General features: G+C 34.5%; 1 protein-coding gene across 1 annotated transcript; it reads left to right on the forward strand.

The window, feature by feature from the left end:
- Window positions 1–25778, forward strand: abcb6a (ATP binding cassette subfamily B member 6 (LAN blood group) a). Its single transcript, NM_001145693.2, is given in 20 exon segments — window positions 1–215; window positions 2441–2990; window positions 7064–7201; window positions 7294–7483; window positions 9336–9428; window positions 9518–9710; window positions 11280–11401; window positions 13507–13616; window positions 13724–13789; window positions 15998–16123; window positions 16478–16554; window positions 16660–16723; window positions 16807–16892; window positions 17442–17499; window positions 17617–17721; window positions 19118–19292; window positions 19704–19816; window positions 21873–21967; window positions 23026–23094; window positions 23198–25778. Coding segments are annotated over 19 exon segments (2403 nt in total). The 5' UTR covers window positions 1–215; window positions 2441–2474; the 3' UTR covers window positions 23205–25778.
- Window positions 25779–25811: the final 33 nt, after the last annotated feature.

Raw genomic sequence — 25811 nt, forward strand, 5'->3', positions numbered from 1 at the left:
CAAAGCACTAGGACCATGAAGATTCTTGTCTTTCCCGGTGTTATTGTATAAGTCATGGATGATGGAGTTGTACGGCGTGAGTTTATGACTGCAAGGGCACACAGCAAACACAGACGTTTTGAATGATTTAACATCGCTGGAATAATCATAATTCATCTGAAGGGATAGTTATTGAAGGACGCACTCGAAAGACTTGAAGGTGACGCTGGAAACAGGTTAGTTCATAATAGCACTGACCTCACATTATGAACATGGTGTCAATATTATGGTTACTACTCTTATACATTTAATAAATGACACGTGTTAAGAAGTGAATGTCCTTTATTTCTGTCAGTTGTTGATATGAGCCATTTGCACAGTATTTAACACGTTACAGTGCGTATACTGTCAGTAATGTTCGAGCAATAGTAAGTTGGTCACAACTTTCTTGTAAAGACTTTGATAATAATATTATATTATAAATTATATGCCACACGAGGCACCATGGTCAAGCAAAATATAAACACAGTACAGCCACCGTACTTTTAGTATTAATATTGTGAAGTATTATATGGATCATATTGCATTATGTGATGTATTATAATTAAAGACCGCCTCATAAATATCAGCAGCAAAGGTTTTTGACGTAAATTTACATTTAAATATACATATAAGTACTCTGTACAAAAGAAAATACAATATATCTTAAAAGTAAAGTTAAGCACGTACATGATATTGATGGCATTTTGAACATGTGCCATATTAATACTTTGGTATTACTTGATTTTCCTTTGAACATATAATGTTAAGATGTTATTTTTAGATGACATTAAACAGAAATCAAAACAAACCAACAATTCTGGCTTTCATAAATGTTACTACAGTATGTGCTACTGTTATGGTACATCAACAAAACTTTTTGCATTTACTTTGAAAATACTCTGTTTTTTTAGCATGTATCTCGGTAATACTTATTTCTGAAAGTGCAACATTTACATGCTTATTTCTATTTTATTCTGTGTACTTTCTTTGTAGTAAATACACTGTAAAAATGCTGGGTCACACACAGTCAATTTGTGTTGGGACAACATGAAGGAATGAAGTTAACTTTAATTGTTTTATGATCAATCCATATACATGTGCAAAAACTAATAAGCTGTCCCTAGGGCTGGGCCGATAAACGATATTAAATTGAGTTGTGATCAAATTTGTGATAAGTTCATGTTTTAATTTTTAAGTGCATGTTTTTACTCTATATTGATCTAAGAGCAGAAATGTGCAACAATGGGAGTCTAAAAGTATGTTGGTATTAGCGATGTAACAAATTTTCGGCCACGAAAAAAGATAATTTTTGTGGTTTCAGTCATTGTTGGGGTACTCTTTTAAATCTGAAAGCATTAACAACTTGTATCGAAATTAATATCATTATCGTTCCATATGGAAAATAATTATCGAGATTACATCTTTGCCTTATCTCCCAGCCCGAGTTGTCCCTCAAGAAATCCTCAAGAATTATGTTGTTTCAGCATAATTTAAGTACTTTAAACAAACACTAAACACCCGTTTTTGGGTGTACATCATAGTATGTGAATATGCCGAATATAAATTAACATGGTATTGCCATTTGCTAGCATCCCAATACTATGGAAAGGCCATAATATGTTCTTAATATGTAAAACAAAAGTTTACAGTATACAGTTGACGTCAGAATTATTAGCCCTCCTGATTTATTAGTAATAAGTCCAATAATTAATATTATTGTTCTGTAGACCAGTGGTTCTCAAACGTTTTTCATCAAGTACCACCTCAGAAAAAAGTTGTCTTTGCAAGTACCACCATAATGAGTAGTATTGAAAAACAGTAGTGTATTAGTTCCATTAAAGTAGCTAAAGCTCTGTACAGTTCAAAAACGAGGCATATTAGATCCTAATATTAAGAACATTTAAATTAAAATGTGCTTTTAAAAGTTAAAAATGGTAGCTTACTGTTCTTAAAAAGTAAAAAAAAAAGAGAAAAAACTCCGTTAATCAGCACCTGGAAATGTTGCCTAGACCTCATAAATATAGGCGTTTTGTCATCATATTCATATGTAAATCATTTTTGATAATCTGTTTAAATGTATGTAGCATGTACATATGACATATTTTATTAATCCGCGTACCACTAGAAGGAAGCCCACGAACCACTAGGGGTACACGTACCACAGTTTGAGAACCACTGCTGTAGACAATCGAGAAACAAATTGCTTAAGGGGACTAATAATATTAACCTTAAAATGCTTGTTTTTTATTAAAGTTGCTTTTATTCTAGCCGAAATAAAACAAATAAGACTTTCTACAGAAGAAAAAATATTATCAGACATACTGTGAAAAATTCCTGGCCCTGTTCAACATCATTTGGGAAATATTTGAAAAAGAAAAGAGGGCTAATAATTTTGACTTCAACTGTAACGTTCTTCCAGATATTCTTCGTGTGGATCCATCATCATCTTCATCATGGTGGAGATGAAGAGTTTCTGTGAGGCTGGCGTCTCCATGCAGCAGGTCTGGGTGGAGGGCGGCCTGACTCTGTGTTTCTACTTCACCCTGGTGCCATCCGTCCTCCTCACCCTCCTCTTCCTCTTCGGCACACTGCTGTGTATTTGGTACAGCCGCTATGGCACAGACATGGAGCCCAAATTCGTCCCCCGCTCTGGACTGTACCGGCTGCAGGTGGGGCTGTCGGTGCTGCTGATCCTGCAGGCTCTGGGCTGGATGGTGTTTCGGCTGAGCTGGAGCGCGGAGCTGCCGGGATATGTGGTTTTGTATGGATGTCTCTCCATGCTGGGCTGGATTTGGGCTGTAGTTTTGCTGCGTCTGGAGAGAAGGAAGGTTCTGGTGCGGGACAGAACCAGAGGACACAGTACTGTACTGTTGCTGTACTGGGCTGTAGCTTTCGCAGCCGATAATCTGGCATTTGTGTCCTGGATGAGCCCTCAGTGGTGGTGGAGTCTGGAGACGTCCGAGCAACAGGTACGCTTGCTGGTAGCAAAAGGCGCTGTAGTTGGGTACACTAGAGCGCAGTGAATGGGAGAGTACGACAAATCATTTTTATGATAATATTTGCTGAAATAATAAAACTACATTGTTTTTATCAAGACTTTCAGAAAAATGAAAAAAAAAAGGAAGAAAAGAAGAGAAAACAACCTCAAATTCATATGTACTTATAAAAGTACATACACTTAAAAAGAAAACTAAAGATTAAAAACATTTAAGGATTTAAGATTACGATGAGCATTAAACAGGTCATAACGGTTTTGTGAAAAGGGACCATTAGGAAGAATACTTAGAGTTTTTTTTAGTATAATGTAAACAAAATACACTTTCAAGTAGGGCTGCACAATATATTGTTTCAGCATCAATATTGCAATGTCACATCGCAGGACATCATTTGCGTCGTGTGTTTTTGAGGCCTGTGCCTAAATTTTACTGAATTGTTTAAACAACAAAGACTATGCAGTATTACTTTACATTTGATTATTCAATTACTGTGCCTGAATATTTCATTTGTATCTTTTTCTTTAATGTATTTATCTATGCTTGTAGACTGTTAATTGTATTTTATGCATGATGCACTCCCCTACAGAATCATCTCAATCAATCTAAAATGAGAAGTTCTTTATTCATAGAGCAATCTATAATGCAGATTATCAAAATATTAACCATAACCCTTTTCAAGGTATACCGCGGTTTGGAAAAATCAAGGTTTTTTAAAACAATTTTTTTTTTGTTATACCGTTCCTATGTGTAAGGTTGTTTTTATTTGCTTTTTTTTTTTTTTTTTTTTAGGACAACAGTATCTCCAGCAGAAAAAAATATCCAAAGATGCCGTTTTAAATTGTAAAGAAATCTGTGTTTTTGAGGACAGCAAGTCAATGATTCATTTGAATCATTTAATCAATCATGTTTACTGCTCTGTAATATTTTTTTAAATAAATATATTGTGTTCAAAGGGGAAAAAAAGTTTTCTTATATATAAGACTTCATTTCAAATATATTTTAGGATGTTTTCTATTTTTTCTGTTTTTAATATATCTCTTTTTCTCTGATAAATCTCCACTTCAGAAGCACTTGCACAGATTAACAAACCAACCTATATAGTTTCATTGCCTGATTACAATATATTATTTAATTCTGCAAAAAATGAACATTTGTTTTCTGCTGGGGATTTGCATTTTATTTATTTATTTATTTATTTATTTTATTTTTAATTTTTTTCAATGGAAAAAAATAAATACCCACAATCCCCTCTCTATATAAAAAAAATAATTAATTGCACTACTATATCCAAAAAATGAAATAAGAATTACTAAGTGGAACTGTCCAGTGTTAGACTGAAACAGTATATTTGTGCATTTTAATATTTCATTTGCATATTTAAACATGACATTTTAGAAAAATTAATTATTGTCCTTATCAATCTCTAGAAAATTATTATGGTTATTTATTATTATTATTAATAATAATAATAATAATAATTATTATTATTATTATTATTATTATTATTATATTATGACATTTAATTCCCTATTGACCTGCAGATTCTTACCTGTAGGTAGGTATGCATGTATATATTATATAACCTTTAGCACAGATGCAGTTTGTCATGTAGTATTAGCAAAGCCGCTCACACACCATGACTCAGCATTATGGTTATTTCTTAAAAGGATTGTTTATAATATATATTGCTGATACAGTAGTTTAGCAATGCTGAATGACTCTGCAATTCTGTAAAGTTTTACGGTCATTAAAACAATATTGTTGAATCCCTGTCTGTCCTTGTATAGTAGGCAGTAGCATGAGTAAATATTGCTGGTCATTGTTAGATTTAGCTGCATTCCTTTCTGCCCACACTGGCCACACCCCAACTGTTTGAGTTTGACCAATCAGATAACAGGTTTTCTGACTCTTCATGACATGGCAGTTTTACTCTACTCATTCAGGTCTTGCTAGTTGAATATATTTTATAAAAGAAGCCAACAATTTTGCCAGACCTAATCTAAATATAAATTAACAAAAATAATTAACGTAAATAATGCAGCATTTTTACAACAATATGAGAAAATTTATTGAATTCTCTGGATTCACAGTTTGGAGCTACGTGTTTGAGTAAAACACGTAAATATAACTTATTTTACTTTATAAATTGCTGCAATAAAATATCAAAAAAGGATTTTTTTTTTGTTTCAAACCTTTTTTTTTTTTACTTAAATTCTATTATATGTATTTGATTGCAATTTATTCAGTGTATCTGCATGGGTTGTTTAAATAATAATATATTTTAACATGGTTACATTTAAATATAATATTATAAAACTTAATTAAATTTAAAATTTGTTGGTAGAATTACAATAATTACAATATTTATATGATAATGTATTAAAGGTTTAAGCACATTTACTAAAGATAAATCCTAGTTATGTTTTATTTCATACACAATATGGTTTTACATAAATAAATAAATAACCGAGTTTCTCTGGATTTACTGGTCCATAAAATATGGGTTTGAGTAAATAGTTGATATTTGATTAAGTCTATAAAGCTTTGATAAAATTTCTTCACAATTTCAAATATAAATAATATTATTTAGAGCTTTTTTGTGGATTTATTTAGCTGAAAATCGGGCTTAGTAAAATCAATTATTGGTTTCTTATTGGTTAACTCAACTAGAGTTAAAACATCTAAAAATGAACATCTAAAAATTTAAATAAAAAAAGACGTTTCTGAAAATGACAGAACTTATTCTCTCAATATACACTGTGATTTGCCCTTGTTGGGAAAAAAATAATTAAAGAATGAAGAGAAAGCTCAGTCCAGGAGACTCGAAACAAGCTGAAATATGTTATTGAGACGTGTTGGTTGTTCTGCAGTCATACGGCGCTTTCAAGAGGTCCACGAGTCTGCAAGAGCCTAAACGGAGTCTCTTACAAGTTTGCAGTCTGCAAGTTTTATCACAAGTCTAAAATGAGTCCATATTATGTTTTTAGGAGGAGGGGAGTGGATAGGTGGAGAGGGCTAAACAAAGCATGTAAATGAAGTAGGTAGGTAGGTAGGTGAATATACTTGCCAAGCCACTGACATCACAAGTTTATCAACAAAAGGGATTATCACCCAAAAACCCGAAGACAAAGGCACCGTCGTTAAGACCCTGCCCATAGCATTTGCATCACTTTGGCACAGCCAGTGCTCAGGATACCAAGAGTTTAAGGTCTGTCACACCCTAGCTAGAGTTCTGAATCAAATTAGCTAATTATATAACTTTTCAGATATAGATTATTGCTAATTTGGAAGTAGATTATATAAATGTAAATTCCCACATCCTCTTGTGAATTAATTTATTTTTTATTTTTTAAATATTTCCCAAATGATGTTTACCAGAGCAAGAAATTTTCACAGTATGTCTGTAAATATTTTTTCCCTATGGAGAAAGTCTTACTTGTTTTATTTCAGCTAGAATAAAAGCAGTTTTAATATTTTAAAGACCATTTTAAGGTCAAAATTACTAGCCCCCTTAAGCAATGTTTTTTCAATTGTCTACAGAACAAACCCTCAGCTATTGCATATCCTGCGATCATGTGACTATTGTGGACGCACACATTGCGATATCGATGCTGAAAGGTATATTGTGTGGCCCTTATTTGATCAACTCAACAAAGCATCTCGGTTTCATCGCATTATGTCGTTTAAACATTTTAATAGTGATCATATAATTTGATCTATGATGGGCAATGTGCCATGTTAGTCTGCAATATTATCAATACTCTTCGCCCCCTTAAGCAATATTTGTTTGTTTCTTTGTTAACTTTCCTAATTAACCTAGTTGAGCCTTTAAATGTCACTTCAAGCTAAATACTAGAATCTTAAAAAATATCTAGTAAAATATTATTTACTGTCATCATGGCAAATATAAAATATATAAGTTTTTAGAAATAAGTTATTAAATTGATTATGTTTAGAAATGTGTTGAATAAATCTCTCCGTTAAACAGAAATTCGGGGGCTCTGACATCAACTGTATATAATATTACTGTGACTTTATCTCTGCAGATGGAGTTTGCATTCTGGCTGGTGCGATACTTCTGCTCAGGTTTGCTGTTCCTGTTAGGCCTCAAAGCTCCAGGTTTGCCCCGCCGGCCGTACATGCTTCTGGTCAATGAAGACGAGCGAGACGTGGAGCATGGAGCGGTACGACATTAGATCCACTCTCAAATCTGCACTACTAATATATCTTTAATAATCTTGAGCTCTTGATACATTTTTAATACATTTCTTTTCAGCCCCTGTTGGGTAATTCTGATGAGGATCAGTCTACATGGAAAGACTTTGGCAAGAAGGTGCGTTTGTTGGTGCCATACATGTGGCCTAAAGGAAGTGTCCTGCTCCAGCTGCTGGTTCTGATGTGTCTCGGGATGCTGGGAATCGAGCGCGCCATCAATGTGTTTGTGCCCATCTACTACAAGAACATAGGTACAGAAAAAGAGGGAATTGCTTTGTCTCATATAGCATCCTTGCTCCGGTTTGCACGGTGTGGGATTATAAATGTATATAATCTAGTTTAAAATTACCAATAATCTATATGTAACTGAAAAGTTATATTCTTTGGATCTCATATTATCCAAAACTCTAGCTAGAATGCGACATTAAAACCTCCTGCTTCCTGAGCATGGGCTGAGCCAAATTGATGCAAATGCTAAAGGCAGGGGTCCCATTGACTGTGCCTTTGTTTTTGGGTGATACTTTCAAGCTGGTTTGGACAGGTGAAACCTCAGGATCTATTCAAGACCCTAAAACAAGATCTTTGACTAAAACTAGTCATGCCCATGATCCATGTGTCCACCTACAAACTCTGCCCCTTTCTAAAACATATAATAGACAGGAAGACTCTGTCTCAGGCCCCGTTTACACTAATGCGTTTTCATTTTAAAACGTATAAGTTTTGCTATAGTTATGTTGGTTGTTTAATGGCAGAGGGGTGTCGCTGTTGAATTAAAAAAAAAAAAGTGGGGGGGAGGGGTTGTTGTCATGAAAGAAAGTGAAGAGGGTTGGGGAGTCGCAAAGGAAAGTGAACAGTGGACCGGGGAGGAGGGCGGTTGAGGAGGGGGATCTGTAAAATTAGGTGCCAGATTTTAGAGAGTGCTGGCACAAATTAAGCCCTGGCATTATGTCAGTTTATTAAAAATGTTGACAGAGGTTTTGTGATATAATAACAACTGAGCATTAATTAAATGCATATTTTCCTTGGATCGATCTATTTGAGGTAGCCTGATATTTTTATTTGACGGAAGAAAAAAAAACATGATTGGAAAACGCGTCCTGTGCTGAATCTTAGGATACAGTCAGTGTTTCGTTTTGTGATCTAAATTTGTCATTTAAGTAAAAAATATCCATGGCAAGACTATTTTGTTTTTATTTTAGTTCATTCTTTATATCTATGCTGGTGCGTGAAGATGCTCTGTTATGTTCTGTATGCTGCTGTTCGCATGTTAAAATAAGTCAGTATTTTAAAATGCAATATTTAATGCGTCAGACACAAAATAGACACATACAATATTTTTTTTTTACTAAATAACAATTTAATACTAATCTGACCCATTAACTGTTAATTGGTAAACGATCGTCGGTTGTCGGTTGGCAAAATTAACCGAAATGAGCATCCCTAGCACCGGCTCATACGTGAAGAATAAATCATTCTGTACAAACTTAATCTCTTTTTTTTTCTTAGAATAACAAATATTTTTATTATTAACAATTGGGGTTATTGCACCAAATGCTGATGTCGTAACTCAAATTACGTTTAAAAAGGGTATTGTTTACTTGAAAAATGAGTAAAAACATGCTCGAAAATATATACATGAAGTATTATTTATTATTCAGCTCAATTATGTTATAATAATAAGATCTTTGTTCATTAAAACAAAATAGTCAGCTTAAAGTGCAATTTAAAAGCTTAATTAGGTTAATTAGGCAGGTTAGGGTAATTAGGCAAGTCGTAGTTTAATGATTTTGTTTGTTTGTTGTTGTTAATAGAGTTTGTTTTGTAGGATATTGAAAAAATATATATTGCTAAAGGGGGCTAACAATATTGACCTAAAATGGTTTTAAAAAAATTAATAACTGCTTTTATTCTAGCCTAAATAAAACTAATAAGACTTTTTCCAGAAGAAAAAATATTAAAGGAAATACTGTGAAAATTTCCTTGCTCTGTTCAAAATTATTTGAGAAATATTTAAAAAAGAAAAACTTCACAAAAGGGCGAATAATTTTGACTTCAACTGTACATAAACACAATGTAATAATGTTTCGCACTATAATTTCACAGTGAACCAGCTGACAGACGGGAGCTCCTGGAAGACTTTGGCCATGACGGTGTGTGTTTATTGTCTCCTGAAGTTCCTGCAGGGAGGTGGAGCTGGTGAGGAAACCTCATAAGTTTATCCATATCTAAAAAAGCTTGATGTGCATTTTGATTACCGTCTCGTCTCCATCTGTCTCCATATGCAGGTGCGTCTGGGTTTGTGAGTAACTTGCGTTCGTTCCTTTGGATTCGCGTGCAGCAGTACACTAACCGCGTGGTGCAGGTGCGGCTCTTCGCTCATCTGCATGCTCTATCTCTGCGCTGGCATCTGGGCCGCCGGACAGGAGACGTCCTGAGGAGCATCGACAGAGGAACATCCTCCATCAACAGCCTGCTCAGGTCAGAGACAACAACTGTTTGAAATAGACATAATTATTTTGGCTTATTAACACAGACTGACTTACAGTTGAAGTCAAAATGATTCGCCCTTTTGTGAAGTTTTTCTTTTTCAAATATTTCGCAAATGATGTTTAACAGAGCAAGAAATTTTTCACAGTATGTCTGATAATATTTTTTTATTCTGGAGAAAGTCTTATTTCGGCTAGAATAAAAGCAGTTTTTCATTTTTTAAAAACCATTTTAAAATCAATATTATTAGCCCTTTAAGCATTTTTTTTTCTATAGTCTACAGAACAAACTTATGTTTAAAAATGTGTTGAAACAAATCTCTCTGTTAAACAGAAATTGGGGTAAAAATAAACGGGGGTAATCTTACTTTTATCTTGAGCTGTTGGTTTGTGTATGCAGATATAACTAAAGTTAATTTAACCTGCGCATTTATTATACAGTAGATCAAAATTACAGCAAAAAAGGTCAAATTTTATAATAGTATTAGTGTTTAACATTTATTTTTGTGTTTTTTTAGGCTGAATTTGCAGCATCTCGACTCAAGGTTTCTTTGTCATATGATTATTCAGAAATCATTACTATATGCTGAGATTTACTGTTCTATTATAATCGCTTATTTTTGGTACTCAATCATTATTAATGATTCTTAAAATTTTCTGTTGGGAGTTTTTCATAATTTGTTACATTTTAAGGATTGTAGGATGAAAAGAAAGTTCAAAATAACTTAATTTATTTGAAATAAAATCTGTTTTACTCTATAATAGTGCTGTCAAACAATCTCGATTAATAGCATCCAAGTCAAAGTATGCATATATATATATATATATATATATATATATATATATATATATATATATATATATATATATATATATATATATATATATATATATATATATATATATATATATATATTTATTAAATTATATATATATTTTTTATGTGTAAATATATATTTATTTATATATATATTTTTATATATAATAAAATAAATATTTTACAAATATTTTTTTTATTCATTATTATTATTATTTATTATTGTTAATATTTTCTGTCTGTCATTTGGATGGGACACTCTGACCGAGGTCCTGACTTTCTGTGGTCTTTAAAAATCCCATGGCATTTCTCGTCAAGATTAGTCGTGTAACCCCAGTGTCCTGGCCAAATTCCTTCCATCGGTCCTTACCCATCATGGCCTCCCAATCATCCCAATCCAACGAATAGCCTTTATCACTGTGTTTCCACTCCACCAATAGCTGGTGTGTGGTGAGCGCACTGGCGCCGTTGTCCTGTGGCTGCCATCACATTATCCATGCTACACACTGATGTGGGTGTGGAGAGACCCCAACCCCACCCAACCCAAATAATCTAGCCTTCTTTAAAAACTTAAATTCTTACTGATCTCAAACTTTTGATCAGTAATGTAGGTCTGTGTGCAATTTTGGTCTTGGTTGCTTTAGTATAATTGTACATAAGCGATGTATATAAACTATAGACTACATATAACAGTCTGTGTGTTTCCCTGAAATAATTTTTCTTTCTTTATTTTTTTCCCAACAGCTACATCGTGTTCAGCATCTTCCCCACCATCGCTGACATTGTCATCGCCATCGTCTATTTCATATCCAATTTCAATGCCTGGTTTGGCCTTATAGTCTTTGTATGCATGGCTCTCTACCTCAGTGAGTATTTAACAATGGTCATTTCTAAATCTGTATACGTGCATAATGTGTGTATATATCAACATAGCCTTCAAAAGTTAGACAGCATTCACTGTTTACTGAAAACACTGCACTTTTTGTTCCTTTTCATTTGGGATAGAGTTAAATATTAAAAGTAAAACCTCTATACTAAGAACAATGTCAATGATCTTGAACTATATGATTAGAACAATAACTATGTAGAGGGACTTATTGTAATTATTCAAAGATATGACGTCCTGAGGTTTGTTTCAACATTTTCAACTCTTAAATTTCAAGTTAAACCTGTAGGCCTTGACTAGCTGGTTGGTGGTTTGAGTAATGCTGACTGTTTAAGATTTAACAATAGCATTATGTGCTGTATATACTATATATGCTGCATTACCTACTGTATTTTTGGTGCTGTCAAGTGTATTTATTGCTAAAGGGGAACTATTATGCCCCTTTTTACAAGATGTAAAATAAGTCTATTAATGATTCTTAAAATTTTCTGTTGGGAGTTTTTCATAATTTGTTACATTTTAAGGATTCTAGGATGAAAAGAAAGTTCAAAATAACATAATTTATTTGAAATAAATTCTGTTTTACTCTATAATAGTGCTGTCAAACAATCTCGATTAATAGCATCCAAATCAAAGTGTGTGTGTTTTGTGTGTGTGTGTGTGTGTGTGTGTGTGTGTGTGTGTGTGTGTGTGTGTGTGTGTGTGTGTGTGTGTGTGTGATATTTATTTATATATATATATATATATATATATATATATATATATATATATATATATATATATATATATATATATATATATATATATATAAATATATATATATATATATATATATAAATATATATATAAATAAATATATATATATATATATATATATATATATATATATATATAAATAAATAAATAAATAAATATAAATAAATATATATATATATATATATATATATATATATATATATATATATATATATATATATATATATATATATATATATATATATATATAAATAAATAAATAAATACATAAATATATGTATTTATTTATACATATACTAGCTGGTTGGTGGTTTGAGTAATGCTGACTATTTAAGATTTAACAATAGCATTATGTGCTGTATATACTATATATGCTGCATTACCTACTGTATTTTTGGTGCTGTCAAGTGTATTTATTGCTAAAGGGGAACTATTATGCCCCTTTTTACAAGATGTAAAATAAGTCTATGTCCCTAATGTGTCCCTAATGTCCCTAAAGTGTGTGTGTGTGTGTGTGTGTGTGTGTGTGTGTGTGTGTGAAGTTTCAGCTCAAAATAACCCACAAATTATGTTTTAGAACTCTTTAAAACTACCCATTTTAGGCTTTAATCCTAATTTGTGCCATTTTGGTGACTGTCGCTTTAAATTAAAATGAGATTGCGCTATTTTCAAAAGAGGGCGGAGCTACAAACGCCTATGTGTCAGCATAGTGGCAGATTAAAAAAAACAAGATTAATGTCCTATGCTAATGAGGGAGAGATTGTCATTAGTGGGCGGGGCTTTCCCCCTCTGATGACATGTACAAAGGGAGACTGTCAATCAAAGTGTTTCTGCAGACTGTTTTTATCAAGTGTGATTATAAAAACATAGAGTTAATAAATCTTTGCCATTAGAAGCTGGTTATATTCACAGACTGTTGCCACTCAATTGTGTTTAAACCCTTTATAAAAGTGATTTTTGCATAATAGTTTAACTAAAACGATATATTAAAAAAAACTTTTCAGCAATTGGAAAATAAATCAAATCAAATATAAAAGAAATTAAGTAAACTTCAAAAATTAAAAATAAGTTTCAGTATTACCATAACAGAAATTTTAATTTCAATAAAAATAGGTAAATATAAATTATAACATGCGATACAAAAACACATATAACAAAAGGAATCAAAATGAAGTAACATTAAAGTGAAATTCTAGAATTGTCCATTTGTTCACATAGCCAAACTCTACAGTAGAGCTAAAGAAAGTCACTAAAGAAGGAAAGAATGATGCAAATGTAGCAGATCAGCTTTTTATTTATTGACTGCTCTTTTATCCGTGTCTCCGACAGCTCTCACCATCTTTATCACTGAATGGAGAACCAAATACAGGCGTGATATGAACACACAAGATAACAACGCCAAATCCAAAGCTGTGGATTCTTTATTGAACTTTGAGACGGTAGGGCTTCTCTTTGTTTGGTTAAGGTGTAAGAATGTGTGTTACAAATGCAATGTAATGTATAATGCACACAATATGATGGCATTGTGTTATGATATTATCAACAGGTGAAATATTACAATGCAGAAAGTTACGAAGTGGGCCGCTTTGAGGACGCCATCCTGAAATACCAGGTAAAGTGTTTTTAGGTACCAAATTGGTTGTGTTTTATAGTTAATTAGCTTTGTAATGTCTAATACAGAGTGTCCGTGGGGTCTTAAAAAGTCTTGAAATTATTGAAATATTGTGTTGTAGGTCATAAATCATTTTTAGCAGGTCTTAATTTTTCTATGTCTATGAAAAGTTACCCAATTTGGCCAACACCCAACAATCCATCTCAATAAAACTTTTAACAAACGTTTTATTCATTAATTCTATTTACTCAATATGGTTTAATTATCTTCTTTACTATATAATTTCTTGAAAGTTGTGTTTATAGCTAACTGGTAAGGACACTGACCTTTACAGGCTGATGTGAGAATGTTTACTTTATTGTATTTTATAAAACATGTTAAAATTTTGACAAAATGTGTGTGTGTGTGTGTGTGTGTGTGTGTGTGTGTGTGTGTGTGTGTGTGTGTGTGTGTGTGTGTGTGTGTGTGTGTGTGTGTGTGTGTGTGTGTGTGTGTGTGTGTGTGTGTGTGTGTGTGTGTGTGTGTGTGTGTGTGTGTATGTATGTATATAGAGTTAGAGTTTGTTTGTTTTTACTAGACTGTAAACAAATACAGATGTAGTATCTGTGACGTCACCCATAGGTAGGCCCACATGGAATCTGCGCGTGCAGAATTCCGCAGATTTCTGGAGATTTTTAGCCCATTATTAATTCTATTTATTTACTTGAGTAAATGTGTAAATATGAATTTATTCAGTAATTTATTACTTTTTATTTAATATATTAAGGTTTTAGTTATGATACTCCGCTGGATACTCCCAAAATAATTCCGCAGAAATCCGCAGATTTTTACTAAAATTCTCCGCAGAAATAGCAAAAAATGTCCGCAGATTCCGTCTGGCCATACCCATAGGTTTCTGAAGAACGCAAATGAAGCTACAAGTGGGCATGGCCAACCATCACCAGTTTGTTCTTGGGGCGGGGCATGAGCAGGGCCAGAGATACCTGCTAGCATTTTGCTTAGATGGGTTTTTCTTTGGGAACAATGCTTAAAATTTCATTACCTGTGACTCGTTTATGTTTGGGTAAATTGTGTTTGCTCTTTTAAACACACTGTTGTAATACATTGAGCCACTAAGCATTGTTCTCATGATGTTTTTCTACAGGAGGGAAACGCGACTTACATCCAAACACTTCAAATATAGTCTGTGTTAGTTAAGGCAAGGCTATTTATGAAATCTAGGCAGAACACTGTATGACAACGTTTCAGATGACTCCTGTAAAGCCTACAGCTAGTCAGGCTATCAGATTCTGGAGTGCATAAATGTTCCAAATAAAATGATACATAATAGATAAATGATCTTAAAACAAATATAATTATAAATGAAGGTATATAAGAATTTCACCTGGGAAATGGAGGCCACGTGAATGGTTTGTGAACACAATTAAAAGCATAGCATGTCTTATTATCTTAAAAGTGTAGAAAATAATCCCAAAAGACAATTAACTCTGTAAACCCACATAAAATAAAACAAAAATATGTGTAAAAAAAAAAAAAAAAATATATATATATATATATATATATATATATATATATATATATATATATATATATATATATATATATATATATATATATATATATATGCGGAGTTTCAGCAGCTAATCAGCTGGAATCAGCTGAGGTCACATGATGGCGAGCAACGAGACCTAGCTCTCACTCAAGTGACCATTCCCTTATTTATGCAGACCTTATATAAATGAAATGAATGCGTTGTTAAAATATTCACCCCCTCACAGTTGTCATGAAGGGTAATATTAGCTATATACACCAAAACCATCTTTTGTAGCTGGCTGTGAACATGTTTTTATCAGCTGTACAATTGGCCAATTTAGCATGGCAGTCAGTGAACATCTGGAGGTTCTGGAGCCAGCCCCTAAAGGCCAGTCGATGAACTAGTTTTAGTTACTTGCATATTGGCTTTACAAGGGAGTTTGAGATGTTGCCGCTTGGTTTTGACACATTATTTAAAATATTTGGCTAATAACAAAATTATTCATATATTTTTTAGATGGGTTAGACCAGACCATTAGAACAAATATTTAGCGTTTAGCCCTGTATAAGTCTGAAATTTCATTCATAATGGTCTTAAAAAGTTCATTTACGTGTTGGAACCCTGTAATAGACCACAGTAATGAATCATAAATATCTTCTTTTTTTTTTGATCAGGTATCGGAGTGGAAGACCAATGCATCTCTGGCACTCTTAAATCAAACACAGAACCTCATCATTGGTTTGGGTTTGCTGACTGGATCTCTGCTTTGTGCGTATTTTGTGACTGAGGGAAAATTTCAGGTATGAACAGTCAAGGAAACCTCAAATATCAAACCACTTTTTGTCAGTAAGGAAATGTTAAATTGATCAAGAGTAACAGCAAAGTAATTGTCAATGTTATTAAATACTTTCATTGTATTAAAACAGTTTAATTCATTGTATTAATGTTATAAAACAGTTTCATTGTTTACTGTTTTAATTACAAAAGTAATTGTTGGTAAATCTTGGAGACACAAAATAAACCTGCAATTCTAGAATCGCTCATGTATAATCAAAATAAAAAGTATAACTATGGGGGATTGGCTATTTGGCTATATATTATCAAATCCTGTAGTAATTTGTCTCTAATGTGATTTTTTTTCTATGGTCTTTTAGGTTGGAGATTATGTGCTGTTTGGAACATACATCATCCAGCTCTACACTCCTCTCAACTGGTTTGGAACTTACTACCGGTGTGGAGCTTTTTACTCTTAATTTATAGTCCATCATTCGTGTGTTCATTACAAAATGTATGTATATTTAAAGAAGTGACAACGAACATAATATTTCTTGGACAGAATGATCCAGAACTCCTTCATCGATATGGAAAGCATGTTCAAGCTCTTCACCGAGGAAGAAGAGGTGAATATTGTTTTGCTTTGTTTACATTGAAATTCACCGAACAGATGACTTTGAATAATTAACGACACCATCCATTGATTTAGGTGAAGGATGAAGTCAATGCAGGAAACCTTTATTTCAGACAGGGGAAAGTAGAGTTTGAGAACATCTTCTTCAGCTACACACAAGGGTAAGTATTTTCAGTCATAATATTATTATTATCTACTCTTTCATTCATTTTCCTTTGGCTTAGTACATTATTTTTCACGGGTCATCACAAAGGAATGAACCGGCAACTATTCCGGCATATGCTTTACATAGCGAATACCCTTCCAGCCACAACCCAGTGCAGGGAAACACCCATACACTCATTCTCACTCTCTTACACACACACACACACACACACACACACACACACACACACACACACACACACACACACACACACACACTTATACACCAAGGTCAATTTAGTTTACCCAATTCACCTATAGTGCATGTGTTTGGACTGTGGGGGACACCGGAGCACCCGGAGGAAACCCACGCCAACATGGAGAGAACATGCAAACTCCAAACAGTAATGCCAACTGGGCCAGCTGGGACTCGAACCAGCGACCTACGTGCTGTGAGGTTGCAATGCTAACCACTGAGCCACCGCCATTATTATTATTAATCTGCAGGTTTTAGCAATATTATTTAATATTGTTCCAGTTTTATTTAATACTTATTTCTTTTGCAGCAAGGAGATTCTGAAAGATGTCTCTTTTACCGTTCTCCCAGGACAAACAGTTGCTCTTGTAAGTCACTTGCAGTTTTATCTTGCATTAATCATTTAGTTAGATTCTCATGAGAGTTTCAGGTTAAAATGTTCATGTTTTTTTTCTCTCTGCTGTGTAATGTGTAACCTCTTTTAGGTGGGTCAGTCTGGATCAGGAAAAAGCACCATCATCCGTCTGCTCTTCCGCTTTTATGATGTTCAAGGCGGGTGTATAAAGATCGATGGCCAAGACATCTCAAAGGTGAATCTGACAATAATCATGTGCAAAAAAATTACACAATGCTCCTAAAAAAAGTTGTTTGTTTTGGTAATCTTATATCAAAAACCAACCGTTTCTTTCTGCCTTTGGGGGGGTGGTCCAAAGCAACTGCATATTATTATTCTTAACCCCGCCCCTGTTACTGTAGGTTTGCTATGAGTGGAATGTTCACAAAAAGAAAGTCCCGCCCCCTACTTTATATTCCATTTCACTTGGAATGACATCAACATACTGAAAAGTCTGAGTACCTTCCGGTTCATGTGCACTTTAAGGGCAAATTAATTGATTAATTTATAATAAATACTGCATTATGTCCTTTTAAGAAGTAGGAGAGGGCGGCATGGTGGCTTAGTGGTTAGCACTGTCGCCTCACAGGAAGAAGGTCGCTAGTTCGAGTCCCGGCTGGAGTTTGCATGTTGCCCTAGTGCTCTGGTTTTGTCCAAAGACATGCAGTATAAGTAAATTGGGTAAACAAAATTGGCTGTAGTTTATAAGTGTGTGTGTTTGTGAGTGTATATGTGTTTCCCAGTACTGTGGGCATTCGCTGCGTGAAACAAATGCTGGAATAGTTGGCAGTTCATTCCACTGTGGTGACCACTGATAAATTTAGAGACTTAAGGCTGATTTATACTTCTGCGTCAAACGCACGCGTATGCTACGGCGCTAACGCATTGCCCTTCGCCGTGGCCGTCGGCATCGCTGATGTGCACCTCTTAAAAAATGTAACTACACGTCGCAACGACGCGTAGCACAAGCTCTGTGATTGGTTGGTTTGGTAGCGCTGACGAGTCTGGGCGGGATCAAGAGCCGCGCGAATGACGCGAGCGATTGTTTACAAGTGTGGAGTCTCGTAAAGGAGCTCCGGATGGAAAGTTTTGTTTTGTGTTTACCTCAAAGTTAAAGTTGTTGCACGTCCGCCGGTTCCTGCCTCAAAATGAGCGAGTTTGAGCCACTTGTACATCCCGGAAGTGTTCAGGAAAAGCAAAACAGCAGCGAAGAAACTCGACACAGAGGAACATTTACACCTCACTGCCAACTAGCGTTTCGGAAGTGTTAATGCAGACCAACAGAGACAGCGCGCAGAAGTATAAATGCACAGCTACGCGCGTTGCATGTGCCGTGGGTTGCGCCGGTCACTTGACGCAGAAGTATAAACCAGGCTTTAGCTGAAGGAAAATTAAAGAATGAATGAACGAAGAAGTAAGAGATTTTCTTGGGAATAAAAAAGAACACCAAAATATGCAATTAGTGTTACATTAGTCAAGTGCTTACTGTTACTAATGGTGTGTTCTGTGAAAGAATGGTTTTTCATTTTTACTTTATTCTTCACATTTTTTTGTACAAAGCATGGTCATTCATGCATGTGGTTTTGTCTCAGGTGAAGCAGTCGTCTCTGCGCGCTCACATCGGTGTTGTCCCTCAGGACACGGTCCTGTTTAATGACAACATTCGAGACAACATCCGCTACGGTCGAGTCACGGCCACTGACCAGGAAGTGGAGGAAGCTGCAATCGCCGCCGACATCCATGACAAAATCATAGGCTTTCCAGATGGTGAGAACCACTTTCTGTCGACTTTGCAGCATTGAAAGTATAATTAAACTGTTGTCATTGAAAAATTGAAGTTTAATTCGAATAATAAATGAGCTCGGATTATTTGAGATCATTAAAGGGTTAGTTTACCCAAAGCTGAACATTCTGTCAACAATAATCTCCCTTCATTTGATTTTGATTCTTCTGTTGAACACAAAAGAAGATATTTTGAAGGAAGCTGGAAACCTGTAACCATTGACTTCCATTGTTGGAAAAACAAATACATAGGAAGTCAATGGTTACAGGTTTTCAGCTTTCTTAAAAACATCTTCTTTTGTGTTCAGCTGAAGAAAGAAACTGAACAGAGAGCACCATTTAAATCTTGTATGCCTTTTTTTTTTCATTTGATTCACAATTGGTTTATTTTTGTAGGCTATGAGACTCAGGTGGGTGAGAGAGGGCTGAAGCTAAGCGGAGGAGAAAAGCAGAGAGTCGCCATCGCTCGCACTATCCTTAAAGCACCGCAAATCATCCTCCTGGATGAGGTACAATCACAAATGCATTATGGGAGAATGCAGTACATTGTCTTTTTAGAAAGAGTTGATTTTTCAATGTAGTTTTTATGATGTTTTTTAAGACATTTGGGATTGTTTTTGTAAGTATGCTGTTGAATTGCACTACTGTTCAAAAGTCGGAAAGGAGTAAGGTTTTAAAGGGGGGTTGTTATGTAAAAATCACTTTTGTAAGGGGTTTAAACACAGTTGTGTGGCAACAGTGTGTGAATATAACCAGCTTCTAATGGCAAAGATTGATTTACTCTGTTTTTATAATCACACTTGATAAAAACAGTCTGCAGGAACACTTTGATTGACATTCTCCCTTTGTACGTGTCATCAGAGGGGGAAAGCCCTGCCCATTAGTGATGATCTCTCCCTCATTAGCATAAACAGCCCTGAGTGAGAAGCAGCCGTCTGCCATTCGAGTTTTGAATCTGCTGCTATGATTATGCATTTATAGCTCCACCCTCTTTTGAAAATAAGGGTGTGGAGCACAATCTCTTTTCAATTTAAAGCAAAAGTCACCAAAACGACTCGGGTCCACAGTTCCGAACAGTTTCAAAGAGTTATACAAACTATTTGTGGGGTATTTTGAGTTGAAAATTCTCATATGCACCCTATGGACATCAGAAACTTATTTTTGTAAAAAGAGACATAATACTGTAGGTCTCCTTTAAAGAATTTTATTTATTATTTGTTTTCAGCAGCTGACAGGCAAGAGGTTTCTAATTGTAATTTTATATCTTTTTTTTTTTTTTTTATTCCAGTCTGTAAAGAATCCAAAGAACAGTGCTTATACTGGTTTTCACCAAAAATAAATTGAATTTATATTAAATAAACTTTGATTTTGGCTTTGCAAAGCATGAATAAGGATGTTGCTAGCATAGTTTAGCATGAATTGCCAAGCTATCATATCTTTAGCTTTAATTATTGTACATTTTACAGCATGTTGCCACTTGCTAGCATGAAGTAGCAGGTCGTAAGCATGTTTTTAGCATGAATCAGACACTTTGCTAGCATAAATTAGCAGGGTGTTAGCATGTTTCTAGCTTGAATCAGCATATTGTCACTTTCTAGCATGAATTAGCAGGTTGTTAGCATGTTTCTAGTGTGTTTTTTTATAATGGTTCTAATTTAAACCTGCATTGAATTTAAAAAAAGATATTCAATACAACTAAATGAATGTTAGTCGGTGCATATTTTATGTTTAATATGTAGGATGTTTGACCAATAAAATATAAGTGGACAAGGCTACCAAACATAATTTAAATGAAATAGCAGGGTTTTCACAAAATAAATAAATTAAGGAGATTTTGACTTTGCAAAGCATGAAAAGGGATGTTGCTAGCATAGTTTAGCATAAATTTCCAAGCTATCACATGTTTAGCCTTAATTTTTGTACATTATACAGCATTTTGCCACTTGCTAGCATGAAGTAGCAGGTTGTTAGCATGAGTCTAGCATGAATCGGCACATTGCCACTTGCTAGCATGAATTAAGAGGTCGTTAGCATGTTTCTAGCTTAAATGAGCATATTGCCCCTTGCTAGCATGAATTAACTGGTCGTTAGCATGTTTCTAGCTTAAATGAGCATATTGCCACTTGCTAGCATGAATTAACTGGTCGTTAGCATGTTTCTAGCTTAAATCAGCATATTGCCACTTGCTAGCATGAATTAGCAGGTCGTTAGCATGTTTCTAGCATGAATCAGCATGTTGATGGTAAAGTCTAGATCTCATTCCGCTGTGGCGACCTCAGATTAATGAAGGGACCTAAGCCGAAAAGAAAATGAATGAATGAATGAATAATTCTCGTTATTCTCATAAACAACAACCCGTGTTGATAGCATGTTTTTAACATGTTATTTTTGACCAATAAAATATAAGTGGGAAAGGCTACCCAACATTATTGGAAAGAAATAGTAAACATATGAACAGTAAGGGGTTTTCAAGTTCAACAAAATATCAGTCTGGTCTACCACTAATTTTGTCAATTTAAAGTACTTTTTTCTTCATAATCTTTTTCCTCCATCCTCTACCTGCAGGCCACATCTGCTCTAGACACTCAGACTGAGCGAAACATTCAGGCCTCGCTGGCTAAAGTCTGCGCCAACAGAACCACAGTTGTTGTGGCACACAGGTAAACAACAAATGAATTAAGTCATGCTTTCACTAAAACCAGCTTCATTAAAGGTCTTGTAAAGTGCTTTGAAATGTGCATTTCATTATCCAAAAATCTGATTTAATCTCTACTGACACATGAAGAGAGGGCGAGGCATACAGTAGCCCCTCCCCTTTATAAAAAAAACCAACAAACCAGCCAATAGTGTTTTGCTTAACTAGTTTTGCTGTAGTTTAGCTGTGCCAGGGTGAGTGGTTGTGCTGAAGCGCATCAAATGAAAAGCAAATGAGATGCATCTTTAAGGGGGCGGGGCATACTGGAGAGCATTTGATTGATCAGACGATTTGATATGAAACTGAAGTATGTAAATGACGTGATAAAAAATGTTGATCCATTTAGTTGGAAGTGACAAACTGCAAGCTTTTGGATGGTTATATCTTCTAAATGTGAATTTTGTCTCTGTTTTGGAACATACTAGCGCAGTGGTTCCCAAAATGGGGGTCGGAACCTCCCAGAGGGAGAGTTGCTCGGTGATTTCCAAAAATCTTTTTATTTAACAACTATTATGGCCATATTACATCCATAACTTACAGGAATTAATCGTAGCTAATAGTTGCATTAAAAAAAAAAAGCATGCTAATTTTTTTATTGGATTGTGACCTCCTGGGTCATTACATTCAACACAGCAATAGGATCAGATGCAGCAGATTGATTTCATGGCATCAGGTTAAACTTTCTGACACCTTTAAGGCACTCGCATAAATAGAAAACTGAACATGTAGGATGATCTCTGAGTTGCATTGTCCAAAATTAAATGATAAATAGACTTGGGCCCATTGGTGTGTGTGCACCATTGCGCGCAAGGTTTGTATATTCATAACCACCTCAGAGGATATTAAGGGTCATCATGAGTGACTGGCATTGTTAACTTGGGGGTCGAGAGCTGAAAAGTTTGAGAAACCCTGCACTAGCTTATAGATATCCTTAAAACGAACACATTTCATTCATTTAATTCTTAGTTTGTTATATAGTGACTTTATTATTGTATGATGCTATCATTGATGTGCATATTGTAGATTGTCAACTATCATCGGAGCTGACGTGATTCTTGTTCTTCGTGATGGCCAGATTGTGGAGAGAGGAAGGTGAGTTGATTTACAGTGCTAGTATACTTAATCCACAGTCAATCTTGATATGGGTTAACACATGAACTCTGTGGTATAAAGTCCAGTGCTGTTGTTTGTCGTAGGCATGAAGAGCTGCTGGCAAAGGGCGGCCTTTACTCTGACATGTGGCAGAAACAGCAGCAGGCGCAGGATTCAGACTCAGCTTCTGACTCGGAGACTAAAGACAGAAAATCGGAGAAACTACAGCCACAGACATCCACTACAGCACACAGGGGACACTAGACATAAGGGAATCGCAATATACGCCGGTATTATGTGCATTTTTAAGCTCAAATAGTGCTGTTTAGGCATGTCCGAATTTTAATTGTTAGATTTTTTTTTTTGGTTTGCTGCCAGTTTTTAAAGGGATAGTTCACCCAAACTGAAAACTCTGTCATCATTTATTTACACTTCACATCTCACAAACATGTCTGAGTTTCTTTTCTGTTGAATGCAAATGAAGTTGTTTGAAACCGTTAACCGGGAAGTTGTTTTGAAACGGGTAACCATTGACTTCCATTGAATTAGTCTTTTCTACTATGGAAGTCAATGGTTACCGGTTTCTAACATGCTTTAAAATAGCTTCTTTTGTGTTCAACAGAAGAATCAAACAGGTTTGAAACCACCTGTGGGTGAGTAAAGGAAGAATTAGCAGAACATTTTTACAATATTTTCACAATTAATCCACAGCCTCACCAAACGTTTTTTTTTTCCTAATTTATTTCCAAAGGGAGAGTAAAGTAACTACAAGTTATCATTTTTTGTGCGTACTATCCCTTTAATTGTATAGAGATTTATTTAAACACTGCAAAAAAAAACATGCTTTTTTGTCTTGTTTCTAGTCCAAATATCTAAAAACTCTTAAATCAAGAAGCATTTTCTAGGCACGCAAAAAAATATTAAGCAAAAATCAGTTCAAGGCACTCAAAAAAGGTGTAAAAACTATTAAAAAGCCTTTATTGACATGGCTATTCCTTAAAACTGCGCCTACACATTTCGGCAAACAAGTGCCTTCATCAGGGTAACAGTGATCATGTGCGTCTGGAGTTTCTTTTAAATGTTACGGTCTCATGACTTATTAGAATATCTAAACAATACTAGAATAATATATTGAACACAAGGTCAACATTTGCTGAAACGTGTAGGTGCAGTTTTAAGGAATAGCCATGTCAATAAAGGCTTTATAATATTTTTTCCACATATTTCAAGTGCCTTGGACTGATTTTCGCTGTTTATTCTGATGAATCCTTTACCCAAAGAGCACAGATGCATTATTTAAGCTACCGCTGAGCCCTTTTAGTTTGGATTTGGATTTTTATATAGGCCAAAAATATTGTTTTGTTTCTCAAAAATAATACGCCAAAATTAGGTGAGTTTTTTTATTAAAACGAGCTAATTTATCTGCCGATAGGGTAAGCAGAATAATCTAGTCTTTCATTTTGACATGCGTTTACTTTGCTTACACCATTAGCAGATTATTTAGCTTGTTTTAAGGAAAACTCACTCAATTTTGACGTATTATTTCTGAAAACAAGACGATGTTATTTGCTTGTCTAGAAAATGCTTCTTGATTTAAGAATTTTTAGTTATTTGGACCATAAACAAGACAAGAAATCTAAGTAAGAAAAGCATGTTTGCAGTGCAAGTATACCATATTTAAGTCAATATAACACATTAAGTCTTCCTACTCATGTATATAAAATTATAAATTCACTTTGTGGAAAATGAGTGGGAGACCTTAATATGTTAGAATGACTTCAGTATGTTATGAGAGAATCACATGATGTATAAATCCCTCCATTGCTGTATCTTTAAGACAATACATCGCTGACACTTTAGAAGGATGAATGTACAGTGCTGTTTTCTATTTAAATTCACTATTTAAGTGATTTAAGTTGCACTGATGCTCCTGATATGCTTAAGGAGCTTCTGAAAACTGATTGTAAATGTAAATACTTCCTACAACTAAAAGCAATTGTACTATGTATTATAATGGCCTGATTTGATTTTTAAATTGACTTTTTTTTCTTCTGGTCTAGCTAAATAAGAGTAAATACTATACTATGGAGGCTAAGTTTAAGATTAAGTTTAGGACTTAAGTTATATTCAGAGGGGAAAAAACATTTTCAATCAGAATAATAAGTGCTCATATTTGTCAGACTGTTTATTTTCTTAATCATTTGTGTATTTAAAGGTCAGATGCTGTGTGCCTGGAGTGGTTTTCAGTGCTTAGGTGCAATAAATATGTTGTTCTTCGTCATCCGTTAATATAAAGGGAAAAACAGCTTTACAGTAATGACACTAAACTCGGGGACAAGGTTGAAATGAGCCAGTGGGATGAGTTTTTAAGTCCATGTATCTCGGTTTTTTATGAAATGAAGCTTTCTGGTAGGTTTTTAATGTATGAAATGGTCTCAGAATTTGCCTTCGGTGAAACAATTGACTCAATAAAGAATTTATGAAGCCTGGGAAGGTTTTTTATTGTATAGTAAAGCAAAAAGGAATTAAATTTCACTTTGCGACAGACATAATTGCATTTCTGTTATTATTGATTGCATAGATTCTGTATTCTGTGCAGAGATTTTTGTACATTAAACACAAATCACATGTAAACTGCCTTCATATTTTGTATGTGTTTTAAATAAAATGGTGAAAGAGTCTCATTTTGGTGTCTGTATGAAAGTGAATTGCAATGT

The sequence above is a fragment of the Danio rerio genome, chromosome 1, assembly GCF_052040795.2.
Source record: "Danio rerio strain M-AB ecotype USA chromosome 1, GRCz13ab, whole genome shotgun sequence".
NCBI lineage: Eukaryota > Metazoa > Chordata > Actinopteri > Cypriniformes > Danionidae > Danio > Danio rerio.